At 42.2% G+C, this 14,065-nt stretch overlaps 1 protein-coding gene across 45 annotated transcripts in view; it reads right to left on the reverse strand.

The window, feature by feature from the left end:
* The window catches only part of TTLL5 (tubulin tyrosine ligase like 5), a 277,235-nt gene that overhangs the window by 73,319 nt on the left and 189,851 nt on the right, over positions 1–14,065 (reverse strand). For 44 of the 45 annotated variants that reach the window (XR_008961400.1, XR_008961417.1, XR_008961418.1 and 41 more), the window contains one exon: positions 10,195–10,390. The exons of the other annotated variant lie outside the window; for it this stretch is intronic. Coding sequence is in view for 26 of the 44 variants with exons in the window: in XM_048220021.2 (XP_048075978.1) it covers positions 10,195–10,390 (196 nt within the window). In the remaining 18 variants the exon portion in view is untranslated. The remainder of the gene's footprint in view (positions 1–10,194; positions 10,391–14,065) is intronic. 45 annotated transcript variants of the gene reach the window in all.

The raw sequence follows: 14,065 nt of genomic DNA on the forward strand, positions 1-14,065 counted from the left end.
ACATAATAATAAGAGCTATGAATTTTTTAAAAAAGATTTTATTTATTTATTGGACAGAGAGAGAGAGAGCATGAGCAGGGGAGGGGCAGAGGGAGAGGGAGAGGCAGACTCCCTGGTTGAGCAGGGAGCCCGATGCAGGGCTCGATGCGGGGCTTGATCCAGGACTCTGGGATCATGACCTGAGCCGAAGGCAGACGCTTAACCGACCTAACCACCCAGGTGCCCCAAGAGCTATGAATTTTCATTGAGCTTTCAACGTTGCCCTGAACACTTTATGTGCTATTATCTTATTTAATCATTCCGACCACTGAGGTGGGTCCCATAATCATCTCTATACACAGAGGATGCAACCACGGCACAAAAAGGCTCCATAATTTGTCCATGATGGCACAGCTACTAAATAGTAAGCTAGGACCCATGCCCACGAAGAGTCTGATTTCAGAGCAACATTACACAACGCAGCCTTCCTTATGCTATGCTGACTCCCTTTAAATGCAAATCCACTGAAATCATATCTCCCTTCCAAAGCAAATCTAAAGCAAACCTAGCAATATGTCCAATTTTCATCAGATGCATTTAAAAGACCCAGATCTCGCTAGCTTTACTCCAAGAAGGAAAGCTTGAAAAAAATTTGTCTATAAGCAAATTTTTGTTACTTCTTTGAAAAGTTAAATATGTGTATGAATGTATGTAAATAAAGATAACCTCAAAAGATCAGCAGTGACCCCAGATTGAGAGTTCAATTGGTTAAAAAAAGATAATTCATTGCATCGTTTTCAATTGTCTCTTATCTTTTATTAGCTAGTAGTTTTAGGGAATTATTTCTCTATCAGGGTCCTTATTTTCCTGATAACGTGTCTGTGCCTTACATCTCCTAATGAGTAAAATGAAATAATCAGACAAGGCAGCCTCTAAGTTCCCTCACAACTTTAAATTCAGAATTTATAAATCTCTACTTTGTCTCTGCTTTCAAATGTATGCTGTATCTTCTTTTTTTTTTTTTTTTAATGATTTTTTATTATATTATGTTAGTCACCATACAGTACATCCCCGGTTTCCGATGTAAGGCTCGATGACTCATTAGTTGTGTATAACACCCAGTGCACCATGCAATATGTGCCCTCCTTACTACCCATCACCGGTCTATCCCATTCCCCCACCCCCCTCCCCTCTGAGGTCCTCAGTTTGTTTCTCATAGTCCATAGTCTCTCATGGTTCATTCCCCCTTCTGATTACCCCCCCTTTCTTTATCCCTTTCTTCCCCTACCGATCATCCTAGTTCTTATGTTCCATAGATGAGAGAAATCATATGATAGTTGTCTTTCTCTGCTTGACTTATTTCACTCAGCATTATCTCCTCCAGTGCCGTCCATGTTGTAGCAAATGTTGAGAACTTGTTCTTTCTGATAGCTGAGTAATATTCAATTGTATATATGGACCACAACTTCTTTTTTTTTTTTTTTTTAGATTTTAAAGCATTTGCTATTTATTTAAGAAAATCATGGTAGTCACCATAAGAAGAATCAGAACTCTTCCACCTGAGTTAGACTTTCTTTTTTTTTTTTTTTAATTAATAATGATTTTTTATTATATTATGTTAGTCACCATACAGTACATCCCCGGTTTTCGATGTAAGGCTCGATGATTCATTAGTTGTGTATAACACCCAGTGCACCATGCAATATGTGCCCTCCTTACTACCCATCACCGGTCTATCCCATTCCCCCACCCCCCGCCCCTCTGTAGCCCTCAGTTTGTTTCTCATAGTCCATAGTCTCTCATGTTTCATTCCCCCTTCTGATTACCCCCCCTTTCTTTATCCCTTTCTTCCCCTACTGATCATTCTAGTTCTTATGTTCCATAGATGAGAGAAATCATATGATAGTTGTCTTTCTCTGCTTGACTTATTTCACTAAGCATTATCTCCTCCAGTGCCGTCCATGTTGTAGCAAATGTTGAGAACTCATTCTTTCTGATTGCTGAGTAATATTCCATTGTATATATGGACCACAACTTCTTAATCCAGTCATCTGTTGCAGGGCATCTCGGCTCCTTCCACGATTTAGCTATTGTGGACATTGCTGCTATGAACATTGGGGTGCATATGGCCCTTCTCTTCACTACGTCTGTATCTTTGGGGTAAATACCCAGTAGTGCAATGGCTGGATCATAGGGTAGCTCAATTTTTAACTTTTTAAGGGACCTCCACACGGTTTTCCAGAGTGGCTGTACCAACTTGCATTCCCACCAACAATGTAGGAGGGATCCCCTTTCTCCACATCCTCTCCAACAATTGTTGTTTCTTGCCTTGTCTATTTTTGCCATTCTAACTGGCGTAAGGTGGTATCTCAGTGTGGTTTTGATTTGAATTTCCTTGATGGCTAATGATTTTGAACATTTTTTCATGTGTCTGTTAGCCATTTGTATGTCTTCATTGGAAAAGTGTCTGTTCATATCTTCTGCCCATTTTTTGATTTGTTTATTTGTTTCTCGTGTATTGAGTTTGAGAAGTTCTTTGTAGATCTTGGATACTAGTCCTTTATCTGTAGTGTCATTTGCAAATATATTCTCCCATTCCATGGGCTGCCTCTTAGTTTTTCTGACTGTTTCCTTGGCTGTGCAGAAACTTTTAATCTTGATGAAGTCCCATAAATTCATTTTATCTTTTGTTTCTCTTGCCTTTGGGGATGTGTCATGAAAAAGGTTGCTTTGGCCGATGTCGTAGAGGTTGCTGCCTATGTTCTCCTCTAGAATTTTGATGGATTCCTGTCTCACATCGAGGTCTTTCATCCATTTGGAGTTTATTTTTGTGTATGGTGTGAGAGAGTGGTCAAGTTTCATTCTTTTGCATGTAGCTGTCCAATTTTCCCAGCACCATCAAATGTATGCTGTGTCTTCTGTGGCTCAGAATCTCACATGGTTGACCTCCCGTACATCTTGCATAGAACTTGCTGTCATCCATTTGTTATGTTTCTTCCTGGGGCTGCGTCCACTTCAGTTGGACGCGGTTCTTTATATTTCAGGATGAGGTCTTTCATTTCCTCACACAGTTACGGCTGTGAGCCCCTCATAGGCCCACAAAGAGAAACAAACCGCAGGTTACAGAGTGAGGGCAGGGAACGAAACTGGTCGCCAGGCAGCAGTAGCAAAACCACATTTTAAGGCTACACAACAAACAAGGTTGATGCCAAGCAGCTGGTAGGTGAACAGGTGCCTTTTAACATACCCATAACCCAGCAGAGTTTTATACTTTGATTCATTATGTTGACCCTTTCTTCTGTATTTGTGTCCATGGGTCCATAGTAGCAGCAGCATCAGTAAATTTGGAAGGTCTTATCTGACGGATGATAAATGTGTAGAAAGAAGAAGCAAATGAAGAGTCACTTCTCTCAAGAGGGAGGGCGGTAGAGTAGAAAGGGGCTTTGGGAGCTCTCTGGCCAGGTCTGAATATTATCTCTGTAATTAGCTAGCTGTGCGACCTTCTGTAAGTTAAACTCTTTGAGTTCCCTCATCAGTGGGAGGGAGGTAATGTTAAATCCAGCACACAGGAGGAGGCACTCACTCTGTGTCTATTTCCCTGCCCCTCACCTTCCTCCCTCCAAGTTTCCAGAGGGGCACTTTCCAGCAGCAGCTTAGAAAGCAACCCAGTGGTAATCAGGAGCCTTCTATTACTGGTAGTGATGAATCAGCATAACGCACTGATATCTCTATTATTACAATGCATTAAGAATCAGATTTATATGGAATTGAAAAAGCAGGCATAATAGTAATCATGCAAAATTATCACCTATGGTAGTCACGCTTGTAGACACCGGTCATGTTTCCCAGTAGTCTTCTCAAAAACACCATCATAGAAATAAAGTTAAAATACTATGACCAGCAACAATACAAGGGTTGAAAGGACAATGTGACCATTGAAGAGATAATTCCTATGTTATTAGTAACAACCCACACAAGTGTTCCGAATCTTCAAACTTCTAGAACATAGCTCAGGATACTGCTCGACTCAGTAGTCCCTAACCCTATTACTAAATAATAAAAACACAAAGGAGGGTAAACTATGGGTGTTTCCAAGAGTTCTAAGCCCAGGAACCCTTTCTTAAGACATTTCTTTAAGAATCCGAGATACCTGGGAGAATGTCTAGACCTGAGTTTACGTATGTTCAGTAGACCGTCTCTCTTAGGACAGTGTATATGATGAATGGTAGCAGACTAGTTATGATACCTGAAGAGGACTCTTCAAATACAGTTTTATAGGTGTCAGTAAGTACACGTGTGGATGCATGAACTGCAGCTTAAAGTTTATGTAATAATACACACAGATTAATACATACATATGTATGTATACAACATACATGGATGCCTTAATACATCGTCAGGGTGGCAGCTCATAGTATGACAGTCTGGAGGCTGGATGCTACGCCTGCAGCCATACCTGGGTTAAAAACCCAGCTCTTCCATTTATTACTTACGTGGCCCTCAGTAATCACATTAAGTGATTATCTGGTTTTTTGTCTGTAAAATGGGGCTAATAAGAGGACAACTGGGAAGATTCAATGCGATAATAAAAATAAAAGTCCTGTTCAGTGCCTGACACGTGGTAACATCCTGAGAAATGCAATCCTCATGATATGCACAGATATCTATTATCACCTCCTTAGCACACATAAGCAAACTGAGGTCCAGAGAAGTTTGAATAGCCTGTCCCAGGCACGGGCTGGACAGAAGCAAGATTTAAACTGAAGATTAGCTGACGCTAAAGCCTGTCCGAAGGGCCTATTTCCCAAACAGCTAAATGCAGTTTTACATGTATCATTTCACGTGTTTTCAACGTATTTTTATTAGGTAGGAAGAAGAGAGTTTGGCTTGGCAAAATCTACTAAATCAAATGGTTCTAGGAAAATCCATCATCATCATCATCTAGAAGCAAAGTGTTGTATGAGTTCCTGATAAAAGTCAGAAGGAAAACCAAAATGGAACAAAAAACCCAACAAAACAAAACAAATGGGCAGTCGGTTACAACAGGCCAACCTGCTCCAGGAACTTAAGCACTCACACACGAGTTCTTCTTCCTGAACACCCCCCGTCCAATCTTCCTCCCGGACTCTCTGTCAGAGGATATGAAAGACTCCTCCCGCACAGTCGGCCTGTTCGCTTGCTCTCTTTGTGCCACGCTGAGGAGCTAGCCTGTTATTGCTGGCTGCCTGGAAAAGCCCAGGTTCCTGCTGAATTTCTCTTTCTTTCCCCTCCCCCACAAAACAAACACAGAGCAGCTGAAGGCTTGGAGAAACAGTATTCATTCCTGTAGGGGGGCAGAATTTTTCTAGACACATGCAATGGACTTTTAGGAGCAGTGTAACAAGCCTTGGCTGGGCTTATATGGGAATCCTTTCCACACCTGCGAGGTTGTGCACGGACACACATACCATGAGCAAAAAGCTCATTACATATGGCACTCAACATGTCGCAGCATACTGAAAGCCCCTTCGGTGTGAACCCAGAGCTGCCCACCCCCCACACTTGTTACAGGAACATTAGCTTCTGTTGGCTCTTACTGATCTAGGTCAGTCCGGCAAGAGAGAGCACGGTGGGAAGGGGGAAGTAAAGGACAGAGGGAGTGGAGGGGATGAAAGGAGTTCAGGACACACAGTTTTCTCCTACCTTGAGTTACCGCACTCTGTTCAAAATTAAGTCTACTAAAAATTGAAGGGCTCTGGATAGAGAACAGAACCAGTGAAAAATTAAATGTATTTAAAATCCCCCCCGTTTCCCCTCTGTTGTTAAAAGAAACTTCAGCAATTCTGCCTTAGCCACCAAAATGTCCTTAATTTTTCTGCTTTTTGGGCTTTTTTCAGTCTGGATGAGGCAGAGAAGAGAGTGGGAGGGAAGGAGAGGGGGGCTGGGAGCAGAGGTTTAACAAAGGATCACTTTAACAGAAACTACTGAGTAATCGCTCTGTCCTGGGCCAAGAATAACATCAGCTCAATGTCGGCAATTAGAATCAGGTCAGTTGGGCCTCACAGCCGGTGCGGCCCTCCTCACAGCCCCCCAGCACGGAGGGCTACTCATGCTGATGTCACCAGCAGTCGCTGCTGCCCAACAAAGTCCCCCGACTCAGCTGGAAGAAAAGTTTTTTTATCCTTCTCCTTCGGGGGCAGGACGCCAGAATGAGAAGGAAGCGGGAAGCAATGAGTGTAAACTAGAGAGAAGACACACATTGGCATAGATCAACACGTAACAGATTCATTTCACCACCCGGAGCTGACCAGGATTCTGCCATGTCTCCACCCACCCTGAAACTCAGGCTAAATAAATGAATATACGTAAAGCACCTGGAACAGTGCTTGGGCCACAGTGCTTCCTGAGAGTTGGCTATTACTATTAAAAGCAGAGAGGGAGGAATCCGTCCCATTCCTTATCTCCTGTCCACCATAAAACTTGAATCCTGGGAGCAGTGATTGCTGAGCAGAATGTACCCTGATAAGAAAAATGCGCACGAAGGTTTTCAAGTTTGGAAAACTTATTTATAAGGAGACTGTGGTAGATGGAGCGAACAAGATGGAAACAAAGTTCCTATAAAACAATGATTGCCTGAAATTTTATGAGGGCAACACTAAGTTTTAACATATTCGGTCTCCCTGCCAAAGGACAGAAAACAAATAACCAAAGAGGAGACGTTTCTAACCTCTTTCCCTCTAGCTCAATGGCTCTCAAAAAGTGTGGTCCCCCAAAGAGCAGCACGGGCATCACCCGGGGAAGTTGTTAGAAATGGAAATAATCGAGCCCCATTCCCAAACTGACTAAATCAGAAATGGGGTGGGCTTAGCGATTGGTGTTCTAACAGGCCCCCAAGTGGTTCTGTTGCTCAGAATCAGGGGTCTGCAAACCAGGGCTTGTAAGACAAATGCAGTCTGCCACCGTTTCTAATAAATAAAGTTTCACTGGGAACAGCCACACTCATTCATTTACATATTGTCTATGGCCGTTTCCATTCTACCGTGGCAAAGTTGAGTAGCGGCCACAGAGACTCTATGGCCTAAGAAGCCTTAAGTATTTACTATCTGGCCATTTACAAAAAAAGTTTACTGACCCCTGCTCTGACTTAGAATGATTTCTTCTCTAAAACTGCTGGTTTTACTCATCGGTGTGTAAAAGTGCATTTCCGCTATCAAATGGACTGGATCACACCTATTTCCTTGTACCTCAGTCCCTGGAAATCCTGCCAATGGCTCTGGGTGACTTCCTCTCTGATGCCCATGTTACAGTGCCAGTCTCTTGTTGAGGTGGGTTCAGTACATGACACTTTCTCAATTTATGAGTTCAACGCTAGACAGAGATGAAGATCAAAGCCTCCTCCAGATGAATGGTTAGAGATGTCCATTTCCAAACATATCCTGAATCAGAGTTTGCCTTCTTGAAATTAATACCTTCAATAAGCTGGCTACCTAAGTGCAGAAAAGGATGGAGGACTTCCTCTGTGTGTAATGCAAGAAAGGCTGCATGATCTTTCCCAAAAACATTTTTAGGGAATCACTACGAAAGGCACAGTCCATGCACATCATCAATATAATTTGATACACTACAGTGCAATACAATATAAAGCCCCCTTTAATGGCCGGTGACCCACAGGTATCTCTTACGGATGAATGCTAAGTAAATTAGATTTCAATTCCACCCTCAAACAGGCAATTAACCAAATTGTTAGTTATTATCAATGGCTATGTATACTTTAGAAAAATGAATCCAGGGGCGCCTGGGTGGCTCAGTCGTTAAGCGTCTGCCTTCGGCTCAGGGCATGATCCCGGCGTTCTGGGATCGGGCCCCGCATCAGGCTCCTCGGCTATGAGCCTGCTTCTTTCTCTCCCACTCCCCCTGCTTGTGTTTCCTCTCTCGCTGGCTGTTTTTCTCTCTCTGTCAAATGAATAAATAAAATCTTTAAAAAGAAAAAAAAAAAGAAAAATGAATCCAAAACATAAGGAGTTCATCAAAGAAACCTACCTCTATCTATTAACCCAAGGGCAGAAACACAGAGTATGCAAAGCAGGCTTCCATCAACAACGTGGTGATAATTGTAATGGTCAAGTTTAGCACAGCCATAAGGTAGGCTAGAAAAGAGGCTTCAAATCTAGGGGACATTTAAGACCTTATTTGCTATTTTCTTAGTTATAACCTTTTCAAGCTATGAATTTAGTTTCTTTAGCTCTCTCCACAGTCCCAGAACTTCACCCTGACTCATTTTTACCTAAATCAACTATGGATTAGAAGAACATGGAGAAGAAACAAATGATGTTATAAACATATATAAAATTATGATGAATGATTTTCTGTTCCCTCTCCAGGAGACACGAGATAACTCCCTTCTTGGAGATCTAACTCCTCCCTAAGACAGATATTCTGACAGATTCTAAAAAACAGGTTTTCCATATACTTCATAGTTCAGTGAAACTAAACCAGTGTAATCCTCCCTGGAAAAAAAAAAAAAAATCCACACAAGAATAGCAGCACTCTGAATTTTCAAAGGAATGTGAGTCGCTGGAAGCTAATCAAAAGAATGAGGAAAGAGTGAAAATCAGTAAAATGGTCTCTCTCTCCCCCAAACCTCAGTGCCCTATAATCACTTTAAAAATCATCACCATTTCAAGGTATGGAAGCATTAAAAGGGCCCAATTGTCTAGATTCATTAGATCATTGATTATGCTCACAGAAGGGAAAGAAGGCTATTTTTGAGACCTCTCCTGTCCAGGATCTGACTAAGCTGGCATCCTCAAGTACTCTGCATGGGGAGTTCAGAAGTTCACTAGTTGTAAGAAATTCACACAGAACAACAAAAAAAGAAATCTAAGATACACGTTTATATTTACAATTGTGAAAATGCAAACTGCCTATCCCAAAGACTATCGAAATGAAGAAATTCTATGTGATGGAGGGCAGCGTGGTGATCAGAATGAGATGCTACATTCCATGGTTTCTACGCAAGAAGTCTGGATTCTCCTCCAGTAAAAATGACCTACCGAACCACTTCACAACTACCTATACTTACAATTTCCCGTAAATTACACTGAGTTAATACAGAGAGTACACCACCATAGAAAAAGATGAGCATGTATTGAATGAAATCAAAAAAATAAAATGTCTGGACCTGGACAATAGTTAAAAAGATTAAGTAGGGCTAGAGAGCATAACGAGAATTGCTTTATTTAGAGGGAGGGGGAAAAAAATGTTTGGGAAACATTGCCTTAGTCTTTGAGTGAATATTAATTTTGCACAAACTAATGCACACTGTGTACTACATTTGTATGAGCAAATAACAGGAGATCAAACTGATATTTCTTCACGTAACCAAACAAAAGAGCAGCTCATAGAATCAGTACCGATTTAGCTCAAAAGAACATGGAGAACATAGTAATGGATTCTAATGATAACACTGAAATCATGAAGAAAAAGTTAACTCTAAAAAGGCCTGATGTTTTTGTGAAGTCATCCTTTCTCTGTAATTTGGGCCACACTGACACACGAGGACAATTCACTTACACAGCGCCCTCACACATATTCTCAGGAGTTTCTTTCATCGTAGAGACGGTGAACGGGCAACCAGTGTTTCACTAGAGCGTAAATGCCATGACCGCAAGGATTTTCGTGTATACTATTATATTTTTGTGTACATTGTTTTGTGTACTGCGAGCCAGGAGACCAAAAACCAAACTTATGGCCATTTCCTGTGACAAGAACTTGAAACATTATTTATATCTTGAAAACCTTGGTAGGTCACGAAGGATTAATGTGTGCTTACCTACACCAAGTGTGTAAAGATAAGGTAGTAGTACATTTAGAAAAAAAAGTTGCTTCGAATGTTAGCTTTTAGGTAGATGGAAAGTAGACCCTCTGGGAGCTTACTGAACTACCACCATGCAACAGAAAGGGGAAATGTTACAGGAGATTTCCATAGAGAAATATTCAAATGAAAGAAAATGTCAAAACTGGATCAGTGTTCCCTCCCAGCAAAGCCAACATCGTGGCTTCAGAACATTTCTTGCCTTAGACTTCGATTCTCCATGAATCATCCAAGCCATGGTGGTGCTGGTAAACACTTGGGAAACTACTCCTACCTCTCCCATTGACTTTATTCCCCACCCCTCACCCCCCCTCCCCATAGAAGGAAGATACTAGCATATGGAAAAGCCTTCTCTGAATTACCTGGTGCCGGGCTCGACTCTGGTCCAGAAGCTGCCGGGACTGAAGTTTTTGTTGCTCAAGTTGCTGCAGGGCAAAATGGAGTTGGTAACTGCCCGCTGTGGGGTGATACTTGTGCTGAGGGACCACCCCTGTAGCCTTGCTATACGCGTTGTTCTCTACCTCTCCCTCCCAGGCAAAGCCACCTGTTTGAAGGCTCCTGAAGAGAAAAGAAAGCAGATTTCTTAGAGAGGTTGTATGAACAACCTAAAGGAAGAGAGAGAAATATCACAGATGTTTTCCTTTATAGCTAAACACGGAATTACAAATCTATCTGTGTGATAAAGGATCTGATTCGCCCACTGAACTGTGGCTCTGCGAAGACAAAGTCAGGGTCAGCCCTGCTCTCCATTCTCTTCGTAGCACTTGTCCTGAGGCCTGGCACATGGTCACTGTACAGTAAGTATCTGTTGAAGGTTAAACGATTAGAACAGTCAATTCGGTCCCCTGGGATGGCCACGAGGGCTCTGAGAGGAGCCAGGGAGCTTCAGATGCAGGACGGTAAGTCAAATTTAAGGTAGGAACAGAGCCACAATCATCTTCTCTAACATCAACTTCAAAAGTATAGGGGTGAATTATACAGAATTCGTGGTTTTTCTTAACCACCCATTAGTGAGCTCATGTGTCCCTCATGGGAATAAAACAACTGGTCTGAGAAGATACTTTTTTCATTATTCTAAATTTAACCTCAATAGAGTCCCCAGACGAGCTGCTGTTTAGCCTGCACATATGAGGAAGGTGAAGGGCTGGTGGCCTTTGGGACTGTTCAGTACCCATGCTAGGCTGTTTGTTAAATACTCTGACCTTCTTCCTTGCCCAGATTCCAAAATTTTAGATTCTGGTGACCACGTCTGTGCATATCCCAGCTGAAGTCTTCGTAACTACGGGCCTACACTTGCCCTCTCAGTCCGTTTCTTCCAAGTAGAAAAGTCGCTGTTTATACCACTTCCTACCCATTAGGATGGTGACTATTAAAAACAAAACAAAATAAATGGAAAAAAAACAAATGCTGGCCAGCATGAGGAAACGCTGGAACTCTCAGGCATTGCTGGTGGGAATGTGAAATGGTGTAGCTCCTGTGGAAAACATTCTGGCAGTTCCTCAAAAAGCTAAACAGAGAAATACCATGTTATCCAGCAATTCCCACCCCCTCCAGGTACATACCCCAAAGAGGGGCCCCGGATACTTGTACACCAATGTTCAGAGCAGCCCTATTCCCAATAGCCAAAAGGTGAAAACATCAACAGGTGAATGGATAAACTGCGGTCCATACATATAATGAAACATTAGCCTTAAACAGGAAAGAAATTCTGACATGTTACAACATAGATGAACCCTGGGGACATCATACTAAGTGAAATAAGTCTATCACAAAAGGACCAATATTGCATGATTTCACTTCTATGAGGTCCCTAGAAGAGTTAGTTCTTAGAGACAGAAAAGTAGAATGGTGGTTGCTGGGGCTGGGGAGACAGGAGAATTGGGAGTTACTGTTTAATGGGTACTGAATTTTTAGTTTGGGATGACAAGAACGTTCTGGAATGGATGGTGGTGATGGCTACACAAACTGTGAATGTACTATTTGCCACTGAATTATATACTTAGAAATGGTAAATTTTAGGTTGTATATATTTCCCCACTGTTTTTAAAAAAGGTCCCCATTAATTTTTAGAAGAGTCTTATCTGGCAGCCCTTTTCTCTTATTTTTGGTTCTCCTCTGGACCGTCTTCAATTACCCTGTGGTGTTTTGTTTTGTTTCCTTTTTGAAGGACAGTGACCTTGTATAAGGAACAAGAAGACTCTCCTAGTGAACAATCTTACACCCAACCTGGTTATTGGGGCTGAAAGAAAGGGAACAGTGCCTAACTGAAGAGAAATATTCATAGTGATTTAAATCATCCTGCTGTTATTTCCTCTACAAATTTCCTTGGACGTTAAGGATCACTTAAGTGGCAGGGATGCAGCAACACTGGAGTAAGGTTATACAGACCTTCCTGAGGCCTGACCTACAGGCCACTGTTATTTATAGCCTGATTCCTAATGATCCCGACAGAGCCCAGACTCCTCTCTCGTCTGGGTTCTCCCATAGAGCTTCGTCATTCCAGGGGTCTGCTTTGGTTTCTCTGCCCCTTTCAGAGAGATTTCCAAATACCTAGTTAAGGGAAAGTCTGTGTAATGTATTCTGAAGTCCAAGGATGAAAGGTTTTCTACTCACATAATCTCACCTCTGACAGGTCCCATTCTTGCTCATCGCCTCCCACAGTTTGGCCCCCACAGTTCAGTTGCACAATTACACACTTTTGGCTAATCTTCTCGGAGAACAGTACCAAAAAGCTCAAAGCTTACTTATGGATTTTTCTGAGTATGACATCTGATCTCAGGGATCCCTCAATGTGCATGTGGTTACAGAGTAAAAAAGAGGGCACGTATTGCATGGTGCACTGGGTGTTATACGCAAGTAATGAATCGTGGAACTTCACATCAAAAACTAGGGATGTACTGTATGGTGACTAACATAATATAATAAAAAATATTAAAAAAAAAAAGACAGGCTCTTTCCCAAGGGACTTACAGAGATAGAGAGAAATGACCGAGTAGAAAGAAGTATCTAAAGTATTTAGAAGTATCTAATACGCAAATAAAATGTTCCCATTATTCCACAAAGTGAAGTGTTGAGTGGGAGTCAAAGAGGAGTTATAGGGTGAGGAAAGGAGGGGCCAGAGGAAGCTGTTATCTCTTTTCTCATTAGTGAGGGAAGAGAAAAATTTCATGAAGAGAACGTGCAGGAAACAACCACGCAGCTCGCAGAACTGCACGGCTCTGAGTGGGAGGGAGTGGTGGTGGAGAGAGGCATCCAGGTATAAATGAAGAGAAGGGTGGAGGCAAGAGTGGGCGGATCCAATGAACAAACGAACACAAGAGCAGAGACAGATGGAACAGCAGGAACAGCCTGGCTGAATAACCTTGAGATTTCTGTATCAATTAGGGCAGACATTCGAATTTAGAATGAAACTCTTATTTATGATAACTGTACCGAAAGTCAGAAAATCCATCAATTGTGATTCTACTTCCATTTCTGGCTTGCTTGCTGTAGAAGTTTCTAGCCACAAGTAGCAATCTAGACTCAGGAATTAGATATTAGAGGGTTTCTGTAACTACGTTATAACTATGGTGTCAGAATTCATCTCACTGGCAGGCTAGATTGGTTTTATTTTCTAAAAAGCGGCTTATTAACAGATATTCCCCGGAGATATTTACTTTAATGCCTTCTTGTACATCAGATTAACGAGGCCCTCTTAATACGGAGACGACCAGGGACAGATTCTCAGGTGTGTGTGCACAAAGCAGGGGTCTGTGAGTGTAAGGGGTAGGACGGTGGGTAAGAGAAGGTCATATAAAAGACTACGGATAAGAGGTCTGTTCATCCAGCTGCACACATAGTGAACAGACCGGAATATCACAAACTTTTATAGTAAAAGCTGTTTTTAGGGGCGCCTGGGTGGCGCAGTCGTTAAGAGTCTGCCTTCGGCTCAGGGCGTGATCCCAGCGTTCTGGGATCGAGTCCCACGTCAGGCTCTTCCACTGGGAGCCTGCTTCTTCCTCTCCCACTCCCCCTGCTTGTGTTCCCTCTCTGGCTGGCTGTCTCTCTCTGTTAAATAAATAAAATCTTTAAAAAAAAAAAAAAAAGCTGTTTTTAATCTCATCAGTAACCTAAGCCCAGTCTCCAAATCATGGAAGAAAGTTTCTCAAGACAGTAGAAACCTTCCCCAGAGGCAGGAATTTTTACAGTGCACTCTTGGGTGGGGACAGGAGTGCTCAGCTGTGTAAGGCAACG

The sequence above is a fragment of the Ursus arctos genome, unplaced genomic scaffold (assembly GCF_023065955.2).
Source record: "Ursus arctos isolate Adak ecotype North America unplaced genomic scaffold, UrsArc2.0 scaffold_25, whole genome shotgun sequence".
In the NCBI taxonomy this organism is placed as follows: domain Eukaryota; kingdom Metazoa; phylum Chordata; class Mammalia; order Carnivora; family Ursidae; genus Ursus; species Ursus arctos.